This window comes from Mauremys mutica, chromosome 1 (assembly GCF_020497125.1).
Source record: "Mauremys mutica isolate MM-2020 ecotype Southern chromosome 1, ASM2049712v1, whole genome shotgun sequence".
Taxonomy (NCBI): domain Eukaryota; kingdom Metazoa; phylum Chordata; order Testudines; family Geoemydidae; genus Mauremys; species Mauremys mutica.
The window spans coordinates 121,651,241-121,678,883 of NC_059072.1; the positions used below are offsets into that span (position 1 = coordinate 121,651,241).

The following is a 27,643-nucleotide window of genomic DNA, read 5'->3' on the forward strand; positions in this document are numbered from 1 at the left end:
ATGCCTCTTTATATGGCCCTTTTCCCCGCACCAAAAGCAGATCCTCCTCCAACCCAATCACTGATTGGGTGGTGCTCTCTGGGCCCTTGCCTCAGTCCTTGCCTCCTGGTAAGGCTCTTTGCTTCCCTCCATATAAGGGCCCTCCCTCTTCAGGTGTCCCCTGCTCCCACAGCCCTAGCACCTGTGGCCTCCTAGTCCCAGAGCTCCTTTCCTGTTCCTGGCGCTTACGACAACTCCTGCTTCTTTCCTGCAGGATTCTGTACAACTGCTGCTGTTGACCAGCTACCACCATCATACAGTCTTGTAAATACACTTGGGCTTCCCACAGTCTTTGCTGGTTCTCCAGTATCTGTCCCCACATAGCATGGACCCACCCCTGTTGCTTCTTGGCTCCCCTCTGTGGGAGCGGTAATTCCGGCATCCACCCCAGTAAGGGACAACTTCCCTCAGCAAAGAAAGTCTGTACTGTGGGCATTTCCATTTTCACCTTCCCTTAGGGGTTCTTTCTCTCTTATGGCCTCTTGTGGCAAGGTTCAACCTCCTTACAGTCTCTCTTTGCCCCTCACCTAGGGTTTCTTGTCAGACACAGTCCGTTACTGACCCCCTTCTGCTGGGTGACCATCGCGCCCACATTCTCCATCAGTTGTCACGGGGTTGCTCTACTTACCACTGGATGGTGCTGCCCCCTAGCAGTTCTGGGAATTAGCACCGTCTGGCTAACACCCCTTCCAGAGGTTACACCCCAGCAGCAGGGCCGTCCTTAGCCATAGGCAGAACAGGCAGCCGCCTAGGGCACCACTAGGTCTGGGGGCACCACTCTGCTGTGAGCCCGGACAGACGGGAAGCAGTGGAGCATGTAAGAGCAGCGCTGCTGGGTCCTAGAGAGAGCCAAATGCAGCACAGTCTGAGGGAGGGGATTGGCTGCTGGGGTCTCTGGGAAGGGGTGGGGGAAGGAACTCACCTGTAGGGTGACCAGATGTCCCGATTTTATAGGGACAGTCCCGAGTTTTGGGTCTTTTTCTTATATAGGCTCCTATTCCCCCCCACCCCCATCCCGATTTTTCACATTTGCTATCTGGTCACCCTAGCTGGGGAGCGCGTCTCTCCCCCGGGCTGCCAGTGATCCATCTCATCCGGGGGAAGCTGCACAGGGCAGGATGCACTGCTGTGGCTCCATGGGTGCCCCATCCCTGAGATCAGATGCTGTGCTAACTTCACCATGGTCGTTGCGCTGGCGGTGGTGCCCATTGGCGTATGATCAGAGATGAGGGTTTGCTGCTGCTGTTGCCACTCTGCACCCCAAGAGGTGGATTTTGGGGTCCTGCAGTTTTCCACCTCTCCCCTCCTCTACTGCAGCTGTTGGACGAGCAGGCTGGGAGGTGAGCCAAGCATGAAAGCAGTACTGAGTTGCCATTTAGATTGTCATTTAACACCTTTGTTTGCCAAAAGAGCTTGCTAACAATCCTGAATTAAATTTCAATATTTTTTTTTAAAAAAAAATCAATATCTTAGCCAAAAACAGAAAATTAAGTTGTTGACAATTATTTGTGACAAGTTTGGTATGGGGAAGGGAGTGGGCCAGTTTTCATCAGAGAAACAAAAAATGTTGTCTGACTTTCCTATAGCCCTGTTACTCCTAAATAGAGCCCTCCAACAACTGTAATATGCTCATTTCCTTACTAATGTATAGAGCAGGGGTCGGCAACCTATGGCACATGTGCCAAAGGTGCCACGCAAGCTGATTTTCGATGGCACGCTGCTCTGGGGTTCTGGCTGCTGCCCCATTGCCACTCAGGGTCCCGGCCGCTGGCCCCACTCAGCACCCGCTGCTGGCCTGGGGACTCCCAAGGAACCCCAGGCTGGCAGCGGGCTGAGCAGGCCGGCAGCTGAGACCCTGGCTGAGCCACTCAACCCGCTGTCGGCCTGGGGTTCCATTCACTTAGCTGACAGCGGGCTGAGCAGGACTAAATTCAACAAAATAGGAAAACAAGAGCAACTAATGACAAAGTGCAAGAACCTAGAGCAGTGGTCCCCAACCTTTTACCGTGGCAGTGGACGAGCATGCGCCGAAATTCGGCGGCATTTCAGCGGCGACGCCTCTGGATGATGCCGCTTGCCGCCGAAATGCTGCCGAATTTTGGCAGCATTTCGGCGGATGCTCGTCTGCCAGCCAGTACGCAGGTGCACTGAGAGGCCCCTGCGGGCACCATGGCATTGTGGACCCCTGACCTAGAGAGCCTCCTGAAGCACGGCGATCATTTTGATTTAAATGGACTTGAACTGTATGAAGAATTGAGTACACTGTCATCAATGTTGCCACATGCAAAATCAATAATGGACATTGTACAGTTTACTCATACCAGCAAACTTGTTGACATATATCCTAATGTGTACATTGCCACTCGTATTCTACTGACAATTCCTGTAACAGTAGCATCAGGAGAATGGAGTTTCTCAAAACTAAAGCTCATTAAAAACTATCTCTGCTCTACAAGGAGTCAGGAACACTTGACTGGTCTTGTTGTCTTGTTTGATTGCAAGAATAGCACTTTGACTATGGCTACACTTGCACTTCAAAGCGCTGCGGCGGCAGCGCTGCCGCCGCAGCGCTTTGAAGCGCTAAGTGTAGTCAAAGCACCAGCGCTGGGAGAGAGCTCTCCCAGCGCTGTCCGTACTCCACCTCCCTGTGGGGAATAACGTGCTTTGACCACACTGGCGCTTTGCAGCGCCGCAATTTGCAGCGCTGGAGAGGGTGTGTTTTCACACTTTGTCTTTGTCATACGATGACATTATTACTGATTTTGAAGCCAAAAAAGCCAGAAAGATTGCTTTTAATTAAAAACTAATCCTTGTTTCAATACCTCGTCATATAAATTTCCAGTAAAATGTTGACAAATTTAAAAAATTACATTATTTGCATCATTCTGTCAAATCAGAATTTTTTCTATAGTGCTACTTCTTTAGTGCTAGTCCATCAGCAGTACAGTGTGCTTAATTAAGTTAAACTGGTTTTAATAACATGCATGTGGCAAGTTTTCCAATAGTGTAAGCTTATGTTTGTGTTGCTAAGAGCAAGACAGGCACAAGGGCACCAGTTTAATAATCCTGCCTAGGGCACCATAAATCCTAAGGATGGCCCTGCCCAGCAGTTTCTCTTGTGCAGCCCCCCTCTCGCTCTCAGGAGCCACAGCGTCCTCTTCTTGACTCAGCCCTCCAGCCTTTCTGGGGGGGGGCGGGGGAGTGTATCAGGGTTCCTGCTCTCCAGCAATCTCAGGCAGTCTTCTGCTTCACTGCCTGACAGTGCCACTTTGGCAGTGGCTGGTAGGGGAACCTGGGCCCACCCTCTACTCTGGGTACTGACTCAGGACCCTCTACACAACATCCAAGGTCCTTTCCCTGCATTCTGCTGCCTTTCCCGGAGCTGCTTCCACCATATCTTCTGGCCCGCCCCACTCCTCTGAGTTTGCCAGTCTCTTCACTCCCTCCTCCCAGAGGGACATTAGCCAACTCATCTCTGCAGCTCCCTTTGCTTCTAATTTCCTGTCTTTTGTAGAAGCCTTGCCTGTCCCTCACAAGTGAGCTTCTCTCTTTAGCTGCCTCCAGCGTAAAGCTCCCCTGTTTGAAGCCTAATTAGCTGATTGGGCCCACCTAGCCAAATTCAGCTCTTGCAGGGCTAGTGTGGGAGCACATCTCATCACAGTCAGTGAAACCGCTTCCTTCACCAGTTTTGCATTGGGGGTATGACACTGGTAAACCAAGTGCCAGCTCTGGCCAAGGCCCTAGACGTTAGCTAAGAACTGACAAACTCATAGCTGGAAACCAAACCAGCTCACCTGTATGTTAGTTTTGTTCAAAATAAGTGTAAGTCTGTGTAAGAATGTATTTTGTTTTTTGACTCTATCAGATGCTTGTAAATTGTTGCATGCATTAATCTCACTTGTAATGTCATTATTCCATGTTATAAGGAAATATGTACATTTTGGTTTATAACTTTGAAAATGCTTGCTCTGAACCTGTGAACCCAGCCACAGGAATCGTCCCCTCCCTGCCCATTAAGAGGCCTGTCAAGATTAAACGCACCATTAAGAAACATCATACCACAAACAATTGGTGAATGGCCCTATCGCACTGTGGAAACGTTATGTGCAAGGGAGCTTGTGTCAGGGACTAGAAGGCCAAATGTAAAAGATAAAACAGGGACACAAGATTTTTTTTTCTTTTCTTAGCTATTGAACTCTCACAGGGTCAGAGACTCTAAACTGAAGCAAGAGATCCCCCCTACTCCATTTGGGTTTGCTCTCCAAGATGTTGACAGATCAGTACAACTCTGTCACTCTTAGGATTTAGATTGCAACTCATTTGTGTGTATGTGTTTGCTTGCTTTAACCTGTAAATAACTCTTATTTCTTTTTCCTAGTTAATAAAACTTTCAGATAGTTTATTATAGGATTGGCTACAGGCATTGTTTTTGGTGTAAGATCTAGGGTACCAAACAATCTGGGGAAAGAAACTGGTTTCTTGGGACTGGAAGCAACCTAAATATTTTGTGATTTTGGGCATAAGTGATCATTTATCACTAAGTCCAGCTTGCCTGGATGGCAAGATACACTGGAGACCCTAAGGGGACTGTCTGTGACTCTATGGTAAGACTGATATGGTGACCCAGGATTTCACACTTGTTATTGGGTTGGTGAAATCTAATTATAGAACTTAACACCAGTGTGTGGTGTCTGCCCTGGTTTTGACATTCTGCCCTCACGTGAGCACACGCGGTCTTGAGTGACTCCAGACAGCATGATCAGCTGGTTGGGAAATTTTTCAACAAAACCTCTTTTTCCTCAGAAAATGCTTATTTATCAAAACTGAAACTGTCTGTGGGAAAGGGTCAGTTTCAACTAACTGACTTGAAAAAAATTGTACTAAAAAAAGGGCAAAATTGTCAAAGTGAAACATTGATATTTTCCAGTTTTCCAGTCAGAAATGATGTTGTATTTAGAAATGTAAGCTAATTATCATTAGAAAAAATTAAAAATGGAAAAGTGTTGAAATCAAAATGTTTCAAAAACATTTCTGGTTTGTGAACATCTGAGATGTCAGCTTTTGTCAATTCAGAATGGGAAATTTTTTGCAATATTTTAAATTTTTCCAGAATGGAAAAACCATTTCCCATTCAGCTCTAATTTTTATATTCAGTTTTAATGTAAAATTCTGAAACCCAAGGGATAAATATCTGCCCAGGCAGAGTATCTCACAGACTCTTATGTTAACATATTTGTCCCCTAACTTTTCTTCAGTGCAATTTTATATCTACATGCTACTCTTGTTCTTTACAAAGCACTATACACCTCAAGATACATTACAGGAAATGAAAGCTGTATAAATTGGTGTCATCATATTCATAACCAGAAATATTACCTAGCTTGTAAGCCCTTTTGAGCAGGCACCGTGTTCTGTGCTTGTATAGCTCCTCACAAAATGGGGTCCTGGTCCGTGACTCTGAGGCACTACCACAACACATATAATGTCATAATAATAAACAAATAGAAAGTATTTCCTGCCCATAAAAAAAAAAGTCTGCTTCTTCATCTCAGAAAGCATAGCCCCTTTCATTCCCTCCTTTGGGCATCTGCTATACTGTAAAACAAAAGTCATAGAATCACGCCATACGGGATGTTCTAAAACTCAGTTCAGCAGGATTTCCTCTTGAGGTGATGATCTTTATGGAAAATTATATGGTCTGAAACATTTGAATTCAATTATACAGCAAGTGGAATGATAGAACAATTTGAACTTAAGAAGGACCCACATAATAGCACCTATAATAGCCTATAATAGCACCACATTTGCATGGCTATAATTAAGGCTGAGGTGTCACTCTCCCATCGTAAAGCTATGTTAAAGTGAAATTCTTGGCATCTGTCAGCCTTTATTTTTATTTTTGATTAAGTGACTTTAGTGTTTCTGAAAGATGCTAGAAAGACAGGCCCCAGAAATGGAAGCTGTTTTCTTATCCACAGAACAGATACAGCACCAGCAGAGCCTGGGCAGCTGCTACTACCACTGCCCACAGTCTCCCCATTTATACTCCTGGTTGACAGCTCATTTTCATAGCTGCCACTTGGGAGTGTGCCATGCAGCCATGGGGGTTTAAGGTTCCTCTGTGGCAGGCTGACCGTTCAAATTAGAAATAAAGCGTACCTTTTTAACAGTGAGGGTGCTTATGCCTTGGAATTAACTATCAACGGAAATTGTCAATTCTCCATCTCTTGGAGTCTTCAGATCAAGACTGGATGTCTTGCTGGAAGACATGCTTTAGTCAGACAAGTTTTGAGGATCAGTAGAGGAATAACTGGATTATGTTTTATAGCCTGTGATATACAGATGGCCAGACTAAGGGTATGTCTACATGTCAATAAAACACCCACTGCTGGCACATGTCAGCTGACTCGGGATTGTAGGGCTCAGGCTGTGGAGGCTACAAAACTCAGGGCCAGTGCAACCATTTAGGTGACCTAGGCGGTTGCCTAGGGAGCTAGGATTTGGGGGGGGGCGGTATTTTCTTCAGCAGTGACCGCGGCAGCTGGGTCTTTGGTTGCCTCGGTCGCCGCCGGCATTTAGGCAGAGGGAGCTGGGGCAGGGGAGTACGGGGAGGGCCACCGGCGTGCTTGGGGAGGAGGTGGAGCAAGGGTGAGCTGGGGCGGGAGGGTGCCTCAGGGCCAGGGCCGGCTCCAGACTCCAGCACGCCAAGTGCGTGCTTGGGGCGGCATGCCGCGGGGGCGCTCTGCCGGTCGCCGGGAGGGCGGCAGGCGGCTCCGGCGGACCTCCCGCAGGCGTGCCTGTGGAGGGTCCGCTGGAGCTGCGGGACCAGCGGACCCTCCGCGGGAGGTTCACCAGAGCCGTGGGACCGGCGATCGGCAAAGCACCCCCCGCGGCGTGCCGCCGTGCTTGGGGCAGCAAAATCGCTAGAGCCGCCCCTGCTCAGGGCGGAGGGTGGGGAGCTGTCGCAGGGGGGGCGCCTCAGGGCAGAGGGGAGGAGCTGCCACGGGGGGGTCCCTCAGGGCGGGGGCTCGGGGACGAGGGAGGGTGCAATGTGGAAGTTTTGCCTAGGGCGCGAAACATCCTTGCACCGGCCCTTGACAAAACTGCAGCGTATACATTCGGGCTCAGGCTAGAGAACAAGCTCTGGGAGCCATGAAGGGGGAGGGCTCCAGAGCCCCTGCATCTGTTCTGTTCTCCTGCCTCAAGATACTACTAGGACTGCCATGAGGCAGAGCCTAACTGCGCAGTTCTTCCTAGATTCTGGACTACCGGTGCCTTTCACCAGAATTTGACCTTATGTTACTACAGAAATAGTCATTTGCAATATAAGAATTCCTTTAGAACATTTAAAAAATGATTTTATGCATAAGCCATGGGGTGAAATTCTTCCATTTGATGTACAGGCAGAGCTCCCATCAATTTCCTTCAGGAGTCTCATCCACACATCAAATGGCAGAATTAGTCTAATGTTAATCAGACCTTAGGGGGAAGGTAGGAAAGGAAAAGAGAACTGAAAAGAAGGAGAGAGCCTAAGAGGCACTAGAAATTGACAAGAAACATTAATAAGGAGAGAAAAGCAACATGCACTATTGCAGTCACACTGTAGTACACTGGACAATTCAGTATATGCGATGTAAGAGGAGAACCACTGCTAAATGAGTATGAGACATTCAGGTGAAATGATCTGATTCTGGATCAGCATTCATACTTTCTACTCCTGCCTCAGGAGCCTATGCTAAGTTCTGTAAGAGAGCCAAGATACTAAAAGTGCTGGGTGTCTTTCATAAGTACCCTTAAACTTTGCCATTACCTTTGGCCAAGATTTAAAAAAAATGACAAATGATTTAGGTGCCCCACTTGAGACATCTTAAAGGGGCCTGGTTTCCAAGGATGGGTGCTCAGCACCCTCTGTGAAAAATCAGTTCTCTATGAGGTATCATGCTGGGCACCCAAAAATTTAGATATGCAAAAATCAAATCACTTAAAAAAAATCTGGCCTTTGTAACAAAAATATCACTACAGTATTTCCCAGAAATTCCCTATACTAGATAGGGTGAGTAAGGGGGAAAGGTTACCTACTTATTTAAAAAAAAAAATAGTTCTCTGACCTTTGTGAATTCAGATACTACCTTGGGTGTGGCACAGAGATTGTGCTAGTTGACCTACTTCCTGGACATGAATGAGAATCAGTTTTAATGATATCAGTATGGACAATCATCAGCTATCTTGGATACCTCAGACACAGCTGACAACCTCAGCACAAGTGGAAGGGGTTACCCTCAAGTGGGTTTGCTCTCTTTCTTCTAGGAGAGACCCCAGAAGGCAGTATAGGATAATTGTTCTTCTTCCCCAGGAGGTGGGGTTCCCAGCAGGGTTCCCTTTAGCTCCTCACTCCCAACCCCTTCTTCATATTGATGAAGCTGGCAGCAAACATAGGAGGATGTGCTGTAGCATCTGATATGTAGATGACACCAAACTATGTTTATTTCTTCTGACTCACTGCTGACTGCTTTACATTCAGACTTCTGCCTTCCAAACCACAATACAACTCAAGCTCTTCTACCCACCAGTTTTGCAATTATGAGACAGGGTTAGGGTGACCAGACAGCAAGTGTGAAAAATCGGGATGGGGGTGGGGGGTAATAGGAACCTATATAAGAAAAAGACCCAAAAATTGGGACTGTCCCTATAAAATCGGGACATCTGGTCACCCTAGACAGGGTTTCAAAACAGCCCAAGATCCTTTGTGAGTTAGAGCATACCCAGATGAAGTGGGTAGTAAATAGGACACACTGGCACAGCTGAAGTCTGGTAGAGTTGCTCCAAAAGGCTGAGAACCATTAATGTTGCTATTTATACATTATTTAAATATTGTAAATAGATTACAGCTTTACTGTAACAGGCTAAGCTTTTGTGTTTGGAAATAAACCATTCACAACAACAATCACTTTCTGTGTAGTCAGTTAAATTGCCTACCACATTTTGATAAGATATAACTGGAATATTGTTTTACCTAATTCCTCACACTTTACCTTTTATACATGGTTGGTTGTAGAAAATTAGGGGCTTGGGAGGGGTGCTTTAGTGCCCCCCCCTCCAAAAAAAAAAAAAGAGTTAGGGATTGCACTGATAAAAAGGAAACACCAAGTTTGGAATAGAAGCTCATTTATTTTCTCACATTATGAAAATTATACTAAATTTATATTTGAATAATACATGGGTTCTGCAATCCAGCACACAAAGGTATAACATGATCCTGTGGATGGAAATTGAAGCTAGACAAATTCAGATGAGAAAAAAAGGTACAATTTTTTACCCATGAGGGTAATTAACCATTGGAACAATTTAGCATGAGTCATGATGGATTCTTCGTTAACTGGCAATTTTAAAATCAAGACTGGAAGTTTTTCCAAAAAGATCTGTTCTAGGAATTATTTCAGGGAAGTTCTATGGCCTGGCTTATACCGGAGATCAGACTAGATGATCACAGTGGTCCCTTGTAGCCTTGAATCTATGAGTCTTCTGTTGCTGAAATGTCCAAGCCTTGCAGAGTTTTGAAGAGATTGTCTGCCATGTTTAGAATTTTTTGAGCTAGTTCAATACCAAAGAGGACGTTAATTTTCCCCATGTATGCTGTTACTCCACCAATTCAAGTTCTCATTATAGGGTCTTTCATTATGTGATTTGCAGCTTCCCAAGTTGCACACAGTGCAAGGTAGTTCTCAGAAACTAAAGCCAATGTTTCTGCACAGAGTCAGTCTCGCTGGACAGAGGACATGGTGATGTACTTAACACTTGCTATATTTTGGACATAAAACATCATCTCATCTAGGTGAATTTTAAAATTAATTTTGTGATTTCCTAAACAATTTCAAGAGTCTCTCTTAAGAGAGTGCTATTTGTAATAGTCCTGGCATCCCAAATTCAAAGCAGGCTCATAGCAATGAGTATAGTAGCTCATGGTTCCTCCTGTTGCAGTCTGGTTGCTACACCTGATATAAGCCTCCCATACTAACAGCACCATCATAGCATTGTCTGGGACAGCTGTGGATCTTCACATTTACATGCAACAACAACTTTAATTACATATGCTTACCTCTGGAGATGTATAGGCTATATTGTACAATCCATTTAACTCATCATCATGTCAGGGACTCGAACCCCGACAGCAAAGTTCGTTGTCTGGCCGCAGAGAGACAGGCAACACCAGCAAAGTCCGATCAAAAGCTCTTTATTGACAAGTGCACGCATCAATAGAGAGCAGCTCGGCTCCAGAGAGAACCAGCCCCCCTTTACAGCTTAGTATTAGCCTATATAGACAGTTTTATTACGTCATAGATCATTCACTTGAGCAACCCACCCCCCTTTGTCTAACAACTAGAAATTAGACACCTTTTAATATATACGCATGCCTAGTCTCTACAGTATTAAATTGTTAATATCTTAACAAGCGCCAAAAGTTAGGAATGTAATGGAGTTAAACACACCGAAAACTAAACCGGGGAGTTAGAGTCAGAACTGTAGGATGTTAGTGTTTCTTATCAGTTCTTCAAACACTGTTCCTAACATAACACAGCTGGTACCAACCCCTCACTTATCTCACTCTTTCCCAGGGCTTTGTGAGACAATGCTGCTTCTCAGTATTTTTCCACTCTGGGATTACCCAGAAACCTCTGTTAGCCTGACTTCAGTCAGGTTGGCATAACTGGTTTTGTGCTACATCTTTATTCAGGCCTAACAATCCACATACTGAAAACATAAAACCACTTGCTCTTTCTTGGAGACGTCTGTTGCTTCATCAACCATAACTGTATACCACTTATCCAAAGTCTCAGAAATATCCTTCACCATTTTAAGACCCATTATTTCCATTATGTCATTTTTGAAAACCTGGACTTGTGAATTTGTCTTGATCCTTTTTCAGCCACTTTGAAATATCAAGATTGCAGTCCACCTCTTCCCTTCAGGGCATATTTTCAGCTTGGTCAGTGTAGATGAGCTGGACTCACCACTGCAGCGCCTCCTGCTGGTGTCTTCCGGGAATTAGCTCAATTCAGCTCTGGAGTGCCCTCTGCAGGCTGGTGATCCACCTGTCCTCTGGCCCCCATGTTCCTCCCTGGACCTGGTGTCCTTTTACACAGGGTGCTGCTCCCTGAAAGTAACCCCTTTCTCTCAGGATCTCCCCTCCCTGGGAAACCTCCACCCTCTATTCCCACCTTACCTCAGTATATGGCTACTGTCAGTCATTGTCTAGCCCCACACCCTGGGGCAGGCTGCAGTATCAGCCTATTCATCACTGGCAAGGAGGGTTTGGACCTGCTGCCTTGGCCTATCCCTGGGCTGCACTCTGCAACCCCCAGTACCAGTTGGCCTTATGCTAGGCCGCAGCCTGGGGCTTTCCAGACTAGAGCTCCCCAGCTCCTCTGCCTTTTCCCAGCCCTGCTTCACTCAGGTACCCTGTCCAGCTCCCTGCAGCCAGGCCATTCTCACTCTACAGCTAGAGAGAGACTCTTTTGGGCTTCTGGCTCACAGCCTCTTATAGGGGCCAGCTGGGCCTGATTGGAGCATGGCCACAGCTGAGTCTACTTTCCCCAATCAGCCCAGGCTTCTTGCCCCAGCCACAGCCCTCTCCTGGGCTGTTTTAAGCCCTTCCGGGCAGGAGCAGGGATCCACCCTGTTACACTCAGCATAATGGCCTTGCAGCATAAGTCCTTGTCTGGCAAGATAACGTATGCTACTTAAACAACGAGGAGTCCTTGTGACACTTTAGAGATTAAACACATGTATTTGGGCATAAGCTTCTGTGGGCTATAACCCACTTCATCAGATGCATGGAATGAAAAATACAGTATGTAGGTATAAATACATATGAAAAGACGCTACTTAGTATTTCCTTTAGGATCTTCCTGCTTTTGACTTTTTTCTGAGAGTACTGTGAATCTAGCATGCCACCGATGCTCCTTGTGGTCTTTTGAGGAATATCAACTGCTTCCTGGTAACACAAAGAAGCTTAGTGCCTTTCAAATTTGTCTCAAGCCTCTTTCCAGTTACAGAATCCAGACTATGTGAAAGTTTCCGTAAAAGTAGCTTCTGCCTAAAAGCTGCACAGTTATAGAAACAAAAAATACACTTTCACTAGCATCAGAATAATGGAGCCATTGAAAACCACCAAACCAATGAGCAGACAGAACAGCCTCGCTTTCCCAAAATTACACACAGGGCAAACTTAAATCATGAGGTATGCTAACAGTATCAGGCAACTGGCCGTGGATTCCTGTTGCAGGCAATGGCGGAGACAGCTCAGTACTACAACCAGCAGTAGTTGATCCACTTCTGTTAGAAGTTTAATTTCTTCCTGTTTAATCAGCCATGTTTTAAGTGATTTCATTTTAGCACCTTGAAAACAAATACTTTGTTTTTCCACTTTGCTCAGTCGCTACTCACGTAGTAAGAATGGCATAGAATTGCAGAATTAAAAGGAGAAAAAAAATCACACACAATACTGTGGCAAACTGAAACATTTGCATGGCCTCTGGTAGTTTATAATCACTGCATTCTTTGTTGGACAGTCTAGAATACAGCAGAATTGAGAAAGGCACAGCCTACACTTGACCTGATAATTGCACTGGAAAACGATAGTTTTTGTTTTGCATAAATAACTGCATGGGCTCCTCTCACGCAGAGACCCTGACACGGAAAAAATGGCAGCCCTTTGACACACGCGCACACACCCTCCCTCCCCACACCCCAGCATGATGGAACTGCTGTCAGAGCCTGCAGAGGGACAGCCAAAGAATCTTGTTGTCTGGCCTCCCCATTCCCTTTGTGAAAAGAGCATGTGCGACTTGAGCAGGTGTAGGGGAAGAACAGAAGAGAAGAATTGGCAGCTGACTAAACTTTTCCCAGGTCTCCCTAGAGAAAAGAAATCAGAAGTCCTCATGCAGAGAAGGACAAAGAACTTCTTTCTGGTAAATTCCCATTTCCTTAAGCCTCACAATGAACTCAACGAATTATAAACTGTCAAATTTAACTCAAACAATTTTTCCTAAACTGCTTTATTTATGTTTATACACTTTTTAAAAATATATAATTTGACAGATGAAATCCACCAGGGAGCAAATCTATGCATTTAAACACTATATGGAATTCACTCTGTAAACACTATCTAAGTATCTATCAACTATCTAAGTACTGAAAACTTGTATCAGGCAGTTTTGAATAGATATCTTTGACAGGGTACGCAGGAAAGAAATAAAACTCACTAAAAATAAGACCAAGGAAAATTATATGGGAAAGTCACATGAGGGGACTGGTGCAACATTCACGGAGCACCAAAAACTGCCATTCAAATTACAGTAGAACCTCAGAGTTACGAACACCTTGGAAATGGAAGTGGTTCATAACTCTGAAATGTTCGTAACATTGAACAAAACGTTATGGTTGTTCTTTCAAAAAGCTTAACTGAACATTGACTTAATAGAGCTTTGAAACTTTACTATACAGAAGAAAAATGCTGCTTTCACTTCATTCTTTTACTAGTTTACATTTAGTACATTTCCCTCCCCCGCCCTCATCTCTGCTGTTGCCTGATTGTGTACTTCCAGTTCCAAATGAGGCGTGTGGTTGACTGGTCAGTTCGTAACTCTGGTGTTCATAACTCTGAGGTCCTACTGTAAAGGGAGCTTTGGGTACACAAAGACCACAGAACCAAAACGTAATTAAATGTAATAGATGAAATCAGATTCACTGAAGTCAATGGCAAAGCTTCCATTGACTTCAATGGGGGTTAAATTTGACCCAATAGAATTCTGAAACATGATGTGTTATGAAATGTGATATTCAAGGGAATATTTAACATGAATCTGATGTTCCCCAGTTTTGGTGACGTTCACCTTGGAAATGCCTATAAGTAGAGATAGCTTCATATGTCACTTTGCAAATTGCTCTACAAGTCCCTATGATCTTAAGGTGTCTAAGTTGGGACACCACCTGAGAGAGGAGATTTTCTTTGAGTGGGTACTCAGCACATTCTGAAAATGGGGACCCTTTAGTCACTTTTGAAAATTCAGTCCCTTGTATACATGTTAAACAAAATCATTATTTGTGTTCACACAAGTTTAAAGGAATATCAAATTTTAAAAAGATATGTAAAAGCATATTTTAAAGCTACACACTCCTTATCTGGAAACATTCTTAGATATTGAAGCAACTTACCCTCTGTTTCACTATGTTTCAAAGGTTGTAAAGGTTTCCAGATAAACAAATGAGACACAAAGTATTTTAACAGTGGAAAATAACTAGAATGACAAGTGAATATGCTTACAAAATATGCCTAATATGCTCATTATCAAATTAGGCCTTGGGGTATCTGTGTGATTAACCAAGATAACTTCTGTAGAATTTACAGTTGCCATAATTAATTTTCTGATGAGGTAAAGGACTGAAGTGACTCTGCAGAATTTTACAAAGTATATAAATGTGCAGTTTTCAATTCTAAATTTTCATTAGTCAGTGCAAATCATCTGACTTACAAGTGACTTCTAAATCCCCTGGTCACTGAGCTGTTATCTGACGTACAGAGATCCAAGACATTAGCAAATATGTCAACCCAGAGTCAGACAGCTCTCATTCACAGATTCAATGGGATTCCCTTTACAACTAGGTCATCACCAGATCTTCTAAAATCCTTGGATGCCTTTGAAGCTAGAGAAGATGACATCCTTTTGGTTTCCTATCCAAAGTCTGGTAAAGTTCTGCTTTAAACATTTATTGCAGGGAATTTTAATTGTTTGCTGAACGTTCTGGGTGTAAGCTCACTGAAAAACCTCGTGTGTATGTGAGAGAGCGAGACAGAAAGTGGATGATGTTTAAGTTCAGATTCAAAATATGAAGCTGTATTGAGATGTAAAATGTGAAATTGTGAAAAATCAATGATATTTGTGTAGTGTATTTTGATTTTTTAATTTTAAATAGTCGGCACCTGCCTATAGGTTCCCTTTATTACTAGAAATCAATAGGTAATTTGCTTGTAATAAAATCCATACTGTAAAGATTTGGCTAAAGATTTACTACACTATTATCATTAACTAGTCAGAACTGTATTAAGTAATTTTATGGTGCTTGTCTGTATATTCATTTCTCCACCCCCCCCCCCAAAATTAAGTCACTGTTACTTTTGAAAATATGTAAACCAACATGTTAGTTTGCCAGCTAGGTGGTGGGTATATAAGTTTTATGCTCAAGCTTAAAATTTAGCCATAGTGCTACATTTTAGTTTCTATAAAACTATCTGAATAATATGCACATCTTCTAAAAAGGTTTGTTTTAGTATCAGTGTTACTCGGCACTTTTCCTAGTGGAATTATTTCATCCATCAGCTACAGCTCTAATTCTATAAGCATTTACACACGTGGACTCAACAGAACTGCTCATAGGTGTAAAATTTCTTACATGCCTAAGTGTTGCAGGATCAGAGCTTTAGTTTGAAAACAAGTGAACTACTTCCAAACTCAAACTTTTCCTGTATCAGTATATTTTTCTAGTAATAAATCCTTTTCTCCTCTCTCCCCTTTGTTTCCTTAAAAATAATTGTCTGAAGGCACTCACTGGCTTGCACAAATTATAATGCAGATTTACAGTCCCAAAGTCACCCTAACATCACCTATTGAGTTTGGAGACATCTCCAGAGTGGAAGAACTGAACAATCTTTCATCCAAGAGAATCATCCCAACGCACTTGGACTACAACATGTTACCATCAAATTTTAAGGTCAAACAATGCAAGGTAAAATAAGTTGTATTACAACTCTCTCAAATTAAGTATATATTTTATCTTGTCTGGATGTAGCCATTTTTAAACAGACGGTGCTTACAGTATCAAGTTAAAGTGGCAAATTCCTCTCTCAGCCATTCCAGTGTAAATCTGGAATAACTCTTTGGCTTCAGTCGGTTACTCTGAATTTAAACAGAGTAGCATTCCTGTGTTGGCCCTATGTTATTTAAAATTTCATAGTGTAAAATATTTATTGAATCTGATTTGTTTACAGTATTCATTATAATCTAGTCTGACTGCCTGCATGACACAGGCGTTCAAATTTCACGCAGTAATTCTTAAATCACTATTTGTTGGTTGAGCTAGAACATATTAACATATATATAAGTTTCACTGATACAGATAACCTATGATAGAAATCATACAGATTTATAATGGCAAAGGCACTGGATATGAATGATGGAAGTGACTTCCCAGCAATTAATCAAAAGCCAATAACTCATCTCTACTTGCTCCACCAGAATTAGATTTATTCCAAAATAGCATGTCAGTAAACAGGTATTATTTTAGCATTGTCATCTTTTAAAATATAATGAGATAACATAGGGCCAACACCTTGCCATCAGACCTTCAACACGGATCTAGTTCAAGACGCAAATTAAACAATGAAATGTCTGAAGCATGCCTCCTCCACTTGCATTACAACCTGCCTGACATCAGTTGTCCTGCAAAACAGTCTTCAGACTACAATGTTTCAGACATTTGTGAGACTGGATTTGAAATGGCCACAGTTATCAAAGCGCCAAATATCCTTATATACTACCATGGAAATTCACTTAGATGTCTTTGAGCATCAGCTACAAATAACTTGATTTAAAAGACAAAACATACAGGAGCCTGAGCATCCTCAAATAACATTAGTAGCAAACAGTTTAACTACATGTAATTAAAAGTTTCTTAATTTTTAAGTATACTTAGACCTACATTCTGCATTTAAACCATGTGCTCAACTCCCAGTGACATCAATGGATCCTGCACATCCAGATGGGGGTGATATATGCCCCTTAACCTGAACTTAAATTTCTGGGTTTGCAGATGAGACTTTATCATAGAACAGGGGTCGGCAACCGGTGGCTCGCGGCTCGCCAGGGTAAGCACCCTGGCAGGCCGGCCCGGTTTGTTTATCTGCCGCGTCGGCAAGTTTGGCCGATCGCGGCTCCCACTGGCCGCAGTTCGCGGTCCCAGGCCAATGCGGGAGGCAGGAAGCCGTGGCCAGAACATCCCTCGGCTCGCGCCGCTTCCTGCCTCCCGCATTGGCCTGGGACCGCGAACCGCGGCCAGTGGGAGCCGCGATCGGCCAAACTTGCCGACGCGGCAGATAAACAAACCGGGCCGGCCCGCCAGGGTGCTTACCCTGGCGAGCCGCGAGCCACCGGTTGCCGATCCCTGTCATAGAAGGACATCTACTTTGTGGGAAAACATGGGTGAGGTAATATATTTTATTGCATGAACTTCTGTGGGTGAGACAAGTTTTTGAGCCTGAAGAAGCGCTCTGTGTGGCTCAAAAGCTTGTCTCTCACCAACAGGAGTTAGTCCAATAAAAGATATTACCTCACCCACCTTGTGTCTAATATCCTGGGACCCACATGGCCATGACTACACTGCATACATCTAATTGGTGGCTCAGTTTTAGTCATGGAAAGGCACAAATATATACCAAGAGTGAAAGACCATTTTTGTTCAGTGCAATGATTAATGGAGCTAGAATTACATCATTAAGTGTAAGGGATACATGCACGTGAAAGAAAGCCATGCAACGACTACCCCACTATCACAATCACACTTCTTTTAATGAGTCACTTTAAAATTAATCTAATAGTATTTCATCACTCATTTCTCATGCTTATCTGCTAATATGTTTTATTAACCTATGCCTCCAATTATCTTCTTGAAGCTAGTGTATTGCAAAACACTGGAGTTTTATTTCTACTCAAAATTCATAGTTTTTCCCTGCTCTCAGAAATATGAAGTTGACTGTAATGTTCATGATTCCTCAGGAATGTTCTTTAGAATGAACTGCTTGGTAGGACTGTGGAATTTCAGACATGTATAGATTGTTTGCAAAAGAACGTTATAGGCAATGATACCAATTATACAAACCAAAGGCACGTACTTAAGTAAGGGCTGAAACTAAAGTTTCAGCCACAAATCCAAGTCCTGATAGATCTCTCACACACTCACCCACAGTTTTTGCTTTTCCCCATAGCAATATTGGAGGCTACTGGAAAGATTCAGCTCTGCATCCAAGTTTTGATTTCAAACTCGCAAACTTCATGGTTATTCAGATGCAGGCTTTTGGTTCAGGCCCAGTTCTAGTTGGAACCGTTCTCATGGAACAGATCATATGCAGCTTACATGAGAATGACAAGTAGTTAATGTTTTACTCATGGGATTTATTGAAATCATATATTTACTCATGAACTAATATGAAAACCATCTCTTGCATATATTCCAGTCCACACATGTATAGGAAATCCATATGCAATTGTGAACCAACCACTAATACTGTATTAGCGGAGGCACATATACTTCGAGCTTCTGTCACTGGTTCATTACTGCCCGTTAATCCATCAATTAGTGATTTTCCCCCACAAATACCCTCCTCTACCTTAATGTTGTTTTAACTATAAAGGACATTTGACTGTTGGCTGGAAGATGATCAGTAAAAGAACCCTGACCCATAACCACATGGGGGCTGACATTAGCTAAAAGGCATGTAAAAAAACCTCACACTTATGCAAGTGGATCCTCTAAAATAAGAAAGTTATCCTTAGTAATCATAGTGTCTTCTTTTACAGGCCTTCTACATCATCAGAAATCCAAAAGATACTGCAGTTTCCATGTATCACTACTACAGAGATAACCCAAATCTCCCCACCATAGATTCATGGACTGTTTTCCTCGAGCTGTTCTTAAGGGGAGATGGTAAGGATGAGTTTTATCTTTTCTCTCTCTCTTTGGCCTACAAACTTATAACACATGGCAAGAAGTGAGAAATATAAATAAGTGTCAAAAAAATCCTTATTTACAGGGCATTTCCCCCCCTTTTTACAAATCATCCATGTAACTTTACATCAGCGGTACATTTTGTACAAATGAAAGCAAAGAAAACAATTTGTTTACTTAATCACAGTAGTTACTATCCCTTCAGTGTGGTATTTACAGTATTTCCTATAGTTGGAATAGGAAACACCACATGTGCCCCCTTAAATTTAATTACTGCCAGAAATATGTGTTCCTCTTTAAATGGCACTATTCTTTAATGGCCTTATTGCAACATCAGAAACATCATGTACTTCTGGACAACAGTAAATGATTTAGTCAGCAAAGCTGTGTTTAGGCACCAGTCTTGGATAGTGGGTTGATTGCTGTGCTTTTATGATTCCCACTGACTTCAGTGGGTCTGCTCACGGGCCCAGCAAGCTGCCACTACGCAGAAGCAGGGCCTTAGATTATTTTCAGGATGAATTCTGCCATCAAAGTTCAACAAGTACAAATAGCACAATCCTGTACGTCAGACCTCCATACAGACAAGTTAACAGTCCATAGGCCATAAATTCTACCAGAACTGGCATTAGCATTTTTCCCCCCATGCCAGAAAAACATTTTGCTGCCAACCCTTTCCCAAACAAGTTACTGACCCTTGCTCCAGCCTCAAAAACAAGCAAGCAAAATAAAACTGACCTGCTGATTCCTATCCCCACTCTACATTAAAGCAAATTAACACTATCCAAGCTTTTACAAAAACATAGGTAGCTACATGTCCCCCCTAAACAGGGATGTCCCTGTTGATTTGACAGAAAAATATTTTATCCCAGTTTTTGCAACCCCCAGAAGACCAACCACTTTAACTAGCCACAGCTGAGCTTGGATTTCCAGCTTCCTCTTTAGGTTTAGGATTAAAAAAAAAAAATCTGGAGAGACAGTTAACCTAGTGTTTTTTTCACCAAATGGCAAAGAAAGGGTCTATCACACAACAACTTACCTGAAGATACTGATGTCCCCCTGACTAGAAATCAGCTTATAAGGTGATTTGCAACAGCATCCTCCATTTTAAACATGAGAAAGGAGGAAAAGTACTTATAAGCTCCCTTTTTAAAGTGATGGGTATTCTTCTGAGCATGCTCAGCAGAGCTTTCCCTGGTTTCTGAGAGCACACCAGAAAAGAATCAAGTGTTTAAACTGACATATCAGAGAGCATATAAAGCACATTTCCCTTTATTGAGCTGGATGAAGCAAGGTAAATGTTATTCTGAGCCCTATAACTATCAAGCCTGTTTATTCATTACAAATTATATCTTTGTTTTTCATTTATCAGTGTATTTTTTTATTATTTTGCATTCATGACCTGTATTTTTTTCCCCTGGGGCCCTTTATAAATGTGGATGCTTCTTTTTGGCATGTTTGTGCCAGAGATGGATTCAAACAGCAAAATTCAAATCCTGATTTCAACCCACACTGCCAGCCCACACCGGTAGATAGTTTTGCATGGCTGGATCCAAACAAAGGTTTTATTTGTAAGCCTTGACCTATTGAAGTCTCCATCACCCCTCTCCCCTCCAGACTCAACCTGCCCTGTCACAGGGCAGGGTAATCTTGAGCTGCCAGTTCCAAACCCCAAGGACATGGATGAGTCCTTTCTGAGTAGCCGTTTTGATTCTGATGTGGAAGTTAAGATTGTGCTGGTGGTGGTGTTCCCATTATCCATCCCCATTTTCAATGTTTTATTACTCATTTATACCAGTTTGTTACTGCTGGACACATGCTACACAAAAATCAATACAGCAACAAACAGCTGTAGGAAGTTCAAAAGAAACACAAAATGCTACTCATTTGGGGCCTGATCCAAAGCTCACTGAAGTTGGTAGTTTTCCATTGACATCATCAGGCTTTCCTGTGTTCCCTACCCAGCAAAAGCAGGGTAGGGAACATGCTTAAGTGATTTGCAGGGTTTGGGGCCTTATAAGTATCTGTTTTTGAGCACCTAATGCTGATGGAATAAAAAGGATCATTTAAAAAAAAAATCAAGGTAGCCCATCACTTGTCGATAGCATGGACTATTGTCTTGTAGTACTTTGTGTGGGTGTTCCTGGAGCGGGGATAAAAACATTAATTCAACCACAAATCAGTTTTTCTACAGATACATGCTAAGGGATCTTCGGGCACCTGTGCAGAGTCCCACTGACTTCAGGACAAGGGTGAAGGCAAAGAGAGTCCTTTCCCTGTCCTGCTGCACATACACAGGGGTCAGCCACAGTTTTGTTGCTTGTGCCCCTAGGCTGGGTCCTGCACTACTGAAGCTAATTTGGCCACTTGTTAATGGAAGCAAATTTGTACCTGCTGATCAGAAGCCCCAAGGGAGTCACAGTTCATAGACCTTTAAGGTCAGAAGGGAACAATATGTTCATTAGTCTAACCTCCTGCTTTACACAGGCCATAGAACTTCATTCAGCACCACCAGCAGCATTAGACACACCAAAGGGAGTGGGGATTGCAATATTGCCAACCCCACGTGCTCAAACATCATGAGTCTGGCCCCTCAAAAATCAAGAGATTGGTTTAAAAACCGTAAGATTTAAAAAAAAAAAAGTTGGATTCTTCTTTTTTGCCATCTGGTTTCTGACAGGGCCGCCCGCGGCGGGGGGGTGGGGGGGAAATGGAGGCAAGTGAGGCAATTTGCCCCAGGCCCCACAGGGGCCCCCACAAGATTTTTCAGGGTTCCCCACGAGAGTGAAGGACCCACTGCCAAAGACCCAGAGCTTCTTCCGCTCTGGGTCTTTGGCGGCAATTCGGCGGTGGGGGCTCCTTCCGCTCCGGGACCTGCCGCTGAAGTGCCCCGAAGACCCGGAGCGGAAGGACCCCCACCGCCGAAGATCCCAGGCCCCCTGAATCATCTGGGTGGCCCTGGTTTCTGAACCCTTTAGGATGACCTAGCTCAACATTTTCAATCTTCTCTTTACAAACAGAAAGTCCAGAAACTTTTTTTTAAGTGAAAGCTGAGGAGCTCTTGCAATCTCTTGATTTCAAAAAGTGGTGGTGCAATTTAAGAAAAAACAGCAAATATCATGAGACTTGTTATAAAGTCATAGGAGTTGGCAATACGGCTGTGGCTAAGTACCAGTTTAAATATTTTAAATAGTTTAAATTGACACGGTATTCTTCACTTCCTCTCCTAAAATGTTTGAAACATTGCTGTGCACTTATCAACAGCTACTGTGTTTCACTCCAGAGGTGGCTGCATTTTGTGGTGAAGTGATTACTGTCTTCCCAAATTATGGCATTAATACTGCAAACGCGTATTCACATGCTTTTGTAAGTGTATAATGCCATAGATTTCAGTGGGACAACTCACATTTCCTTGCGTTTGGATTCAATGTTTAGCTTCAAATGCGTTTCTCAAAAGAACACCAGAATTCCATAACCAGAAGCACATGCAAAAAAAGAAGTTGAACAACTTTATACATTTGGTTTGATCCAGTAAACAGAAGAAATTGAACCAGTCAGGGGAATATAGTGCACCCTCACTGCATGGCAGGAAGAGGACATTTCTTTTAGTGTATGTTATATAGTTAGAATTATTTGTCAATTAAGTTTATATAAATCCCATTTTGTTTTCCTCACAGTTGTCTGTGGATCCTGGTTTGATCATTTCTTAAGCTGGGAAGAGCATAAAAATGACAGAAACATCTTATTTTTATTCTATGAAGACATGAAGAAGGTAAACATATTTCCCATCTCATGCAGCAGAACAAAACAAAACAAAGCTGTTGTAAAATTGCATCACTGGAGTTTAAAGAGCAAATTAAAATGAAAGAGGTACAAGGCAGAACAAGTTCATAACATAGATGTACTTAGTATTTGAATTGCACTTTTCATCTTGAAAGGGTTACACGAATATTAGCCTCTTAATTTTATAACATATAAGGTAGGTAGTAAATCCTAATTTCACATATGGACAAACTGAGGTAAAGAGTGATTAACTTGCACAAAGCCACAGCACAAATCAGTGTTAGAACCAGGACTAACATTCAGAAGTCCCTACCTGCTATTCCTGTGCACAGACAGCTAGATCACACTGCCAAGCTGTGAAAAACTTCTCTTGTACCAGAATCTTTTGTCTGTTTCTAGTAATACAGAACAGAATTTTCAAAAGAGCTGAAAGGATTTAGGAGCGTATGTCCCATTTAGGGACATACACTTCTTGTTAGGAACTTGAACTCCTAACAAGGCTGGTCAAAATTTTTTCATTGTAACTATTTTTTACACCAGAAAATTGGGGTTTTGACCAAAAAAAAAATGTTGTGGGAAATGTCTGCTTTCCTCAAGAATTTCCAGTTTTGAATTAAAAAACAACCCCCCACCCAAGACAACAAGCTTTGGTTGTCAGGTCTGGGATATTTTGATGAAAAGTCCCAATTTTCCACTGAAAATTTCTATAAAAATGTATTTTTTCATCTTTAGCAATATTTTTCTTGAGGGAAGGAGAAGAAATAGATACCGAACCCGTTCTAGCTCCTAATCCACTTATGGTCTTCTGAAAATTTCACCCACATAACCCAGTTCAGCAAGATACTCAGCTATATGCCTAACTTTCAGCTCATTAATATTCCTCTTGAAGGCAATGAGAACTACTCCTGCTAAAAGTTAGAGAAATGCTTGACTGCCTTGCTGAACTGATACCAAAATTGGCTATGCAATTTTTTTCAATACATTTAAATAAGTATGTACACACATTGAGCCTGATTATCTTCTCACTTGTATCATTTGCACACGTGTAACTCAAGTGACTTAAATAGAATTACTCCTGATTTACATGGGTGTAAGCGAGAGATGAATCAGGCCTACCATATAGATACGTGTACACACCAGTCTGACAGTTTTGCTTGAACAGTGTCTTTTGGAAGGAAAAATCTTTGTTGTTTATTTGATTTAGAAATAAAATCTGATATTCTGCTTAGAAAACAAATACTTTACTTTTCAAATATCTCAGGATCTTCCAACGGTTGTGAAGAAAATGAGTGTATTTCTGGGAGTAAACATCAGTGACAATGAAATCAAAGAGATTTGTGAGAAGTCATCATTCACTGAGATGAAAAGCAACGTAGAAAAAGAAAACAGTGACCCAAATCACACCGTTTGTGCACTCACATCCAATAGGAAGCTGATATTCCGAAAAGGTACGTTGGATGGAACTGGCCCAACAAAATCTCATATAAGGCCTTATCCAAATCTCATTGAGGACACTAGTATTTCCAATGACTTTTTGTGCTTTGGATCATGCCCACAGAGTGACGAAGGAATTCTTGAATCCATTTCTAGTACGCTTTCTTTCCGGTTTCTTTGGTTGGGAATGACTGGCCACACTAGACACAGGGAAGCGTCTAAATTAGAAGTCTAATATTGGTTCGCATGATCATTTAGAACTGAAAGGAAAGATTCATGGGGCTTAACTGTCTCTTTCTTTATCTATATTTCTCTACCTCTGTCCTTCACAAACGTTAACATGTACCCTCATTACTGCATGACAAGGTCACTCAGTTTATCAGGAACCACACAAGCACATTCCTTTTGAGAGTGGTTGCATTAGTGTTTATCTTATATATTACCTGTTGTCTTATTGAAGTGGATATGTTAAAGGATATGCTGACACAATAAAAATGGATGAGTGGGAATCTGCTGATAGTGTAAAGAGATGCATTACTTTAAAATGCTTATACAATTCTAAATCTAGGGTCAAATTTTCAAAAGCACTTAAGTGACTTAGATTCCCCGGTCATTTAAGCACTCCTGAAAATGTTATCCCTAGTCATTTTAAACAAAAGTACAGCTGGGTCAGAAACTTTTCCTGTCCTGTAAAATTTTTTGAGATTTTGAAATTTTTTTCCCATCCTGAATCCGGACAGAAATTCAAAATCTCAAAGTCTTTGGCAAACTGGAAATCGGGGGGGAATTTTGACTACTTTGTTTTTATTTTTTTTACTATAATTTACTTACCGTACAAAACAAAGTCATTTTGAACTAGAAATGAATGAAATAAAAAAAAATTCATTATAAATTTCCTGACTAGCTTAACTTAAAAGTGAGATACTATACCTCCCCTGAATCTATTGGCCAATTTTTGTGAGTTGTGTTTTCTTGCTTTTACAAATATTTTTTCTCCTCCCTGTTTGTGTGTAAAAGACGCATGCAAATACAATGGGCAAAGAGCTCCGTGTTCATTACCTCATTTTAGTCAGAGGTCTGTCTACATGGAGCTCATTGCAGGACTGAGGCCTAATAGAACTGGTCAAAAAATGGGTGAATGGGTGAGGGGATAGAGAAAATTGTGAACGCTTTGCAGATGGATAGGGTGACCAGATAGCAACTGTGAAAAAACAGGACAGAGGGAGGGTGGTAATAGGTACCTATATAAGAAAAAGTCCCAAAAAACAGGACTGTCCCTTTAAAAATGGGACATCTGGTCACCCTACAGATGGATGCATGGGTGGGGAGTTGGTCAAAATCTCAATTTTTTGTAAACTTCCAACCAGCTGAGAAGCTGAGGTGCCTCAAGGGGGCAGCACTGCCAGGTCTTTCCACTGATCAGGAGCGAGTGGTGGCTCAACTGAGACTAGTTTACTGCCCAGGTAGGTGGGGGTGGTTTCACTCAGCATAAGGCCCTGGAGGAGCAGGCTAGATGACCAGGAGCTCTGATTCCCACCAAGAGCACAGGCCTATCTTGCTCTTGTCTAGTCAGAGGTCGGTGATGTATTTATGGGTGGCTTCTTATGGGGCAAAAAGTAGTTAAGTGTGTTACATTGCCAGTAATATGTTCTTCCAGTTCCTCCACTCAGCACTGCCAACCCTGAGCATTCAAATATCATGAGTCAGGCCCCTGAAGGATCAAAAGAGTGGCTTAAAATTAATGAGATTAAAAAAAAACAGTACATTTTGTGTTCTTTATAATGGTCTTCTGTGGTGTTCTGAGGCTTTAAGAGATGCCTGAATCACATTTTCAAGCTTTGCTTTGCAGTCTTGAAGGCTAGAAATATAGGGTTGTTGGTTTTAAATGAAAGCTAAGATCCTCCCATATTGCATGCCTCCAGAAGCTGTGGCATTTAGAAAAACATAGATATTATGAGATCTGGCAATGCTGCCTACTGATCCAGCTTCTCTTCTACTCCTATTCAGACAGTCCTTTGAGATTATTATTTACTATTTCCACTGTATTATAGGTATGCATGGAAATGTGGAAGATGGCCCAGAGAAAAAAGAGTTTTGTAGTCATGTGACTTTAAACTGGAAATTAGGTAGAGCAAGATAAAGTAGTCTGAGGATATAATGGTGGTTATGATATGGCAGCTGATAAGCCGGCCTCTTTCCACCAGGAACCTCACCTGAACCTAAGTGTTACTCATTTGCATGACCTTTATGCTAAGACAAGGTAGCAAAATAATAATAATAAAACAATGTGGGCAAATTTTTGCACTAACAAAACCAGATGATTTAAGAGCACACAGTAAATCATTCTCCGTCCAATGGCAAAGCAGCCTCAGCTGTTCATTTCCCACTCTCCCAGGTGCTGTTGGTGACTGGAAAAACCACTTCACTCCAAAAGAAAACAAAATGTTTGAGGAAATGTTTAATAAGAAGATGAAATTGAGTGAACTGGCAAAACATATCATATATGAGTGCTGACATCAAATGAAGAGTGCTAGTCAGCTGACAACTGAGCGGAAAAACCCAGAGATGTGTTAATATAGTGTTAAAACAATGTTTGTACTTTTGAAGTTACTTTACTGAAAAACAGATCCTGTGTAGTAATTCCTAATAAAATATTAGGAGAAAATCAGATTATAACATTATGGGCTAAGTTTGGGAACAGTACTGATTGAACACCAAAAGGTACTCAGGAATGTTTCTGTAAAAGTTTACTTTAGACATCAATTGACATGTTTCTAATTTTTTTTTTTTACTGTGTGAGAAAAAAGAAAGGGGAATACTAAATTGTAGTTTTAGGAGTCAAAAATAAAGTCTTTCTTAATTGTTAGAAATGGTCCCAAACCCCTTGGAATTTTGAAGATAGGATGTTTCTATCTCCAGACCCTAATACAATTTAAACAAAACAAAAACCTGCAGATGAATTAGCAGTGTAAAGAAGTATCTAGTTTAAAAGTGCTAGGTTTCAGATTCAAATTTCCATGTCCAAAACCTTTAGATCATATTCAGAACTGGAAGTGGCTGATTTTGTAGTTGGTAAAGCAAACAGTCATAAAGGTTTAAATGCAGTTAAGATTTCAACCCAAGATGGCAGAAACTCACAAGACATGATCTTGTGAGACTTCCGTCATTTATGAATGAGATCACCGAAGGACAGCTTGCAGAATTTTGATGTGTTGAAACTGAACCCTAGCACTGAGTTGGCGTCAAAGCGAAAACTTAGCAAAACCTTAATGGATTCTTGATCTGAATAGTGCCTATTTAGCCCTTCCTGTTTGTAAATTGCACCACTTTAGATTTGTATATTGTAGAAAGTTTCAAAAACATAGTTCTTAAAAATAATTTATTCTGAATTAAGTACTGAACAATGGTCAAAGATTGTGTCATAAATGCAAGTCAAATGTATGCCAATTTGTACATGTACATGATCTGTTTTGGAAACTTTAAAATGTTTTCTGTTACCTTACTTATGAAAAATGTTTTGTTCCATTGTGTTAATTTATAAATTTTGTGAACTAGAACTCAGCAGTTCTATCTGTGTAAATAAACCATTGCACAGTGATAAAGTAAATGT

General features: G+C 42.0%; 1 protein-coding gene across 1 annotated transcript; it reads left to right on the forward strand.

The window, feature by feature from the left end:
- The first annotated feature begins 14,639 nt into the window (after nucleotides 1–14,639).
- On the forward strand, nucleotides 14,640–27,351 carry LOC123357154 (sulfotransferase 6B1-like). Its single transcript, XM_045000486.1, has 6 exons — nucleotides 14,640–14,784; nucleotides 15,638–15,822; nucleotides 18,669–18,795; nucleotides 22,494–22,588; nucleotides 23,861–24,047; nucleotides 26,429–27,351. The coding sequence occupies exons 1-6, from the start codon at nucleotides 14,640–14,642 to the stop codon at nucleotides 26,545–26,547; spliced, it is 858 nt and encodes a 285-aa protein (XP_044856421.1). The 3' UTR covers nucleotides 26,548–27,351.
- The last annotated feature ends 292 nt before the right edge of the window (nucleotides 27,352–27,643 follow it).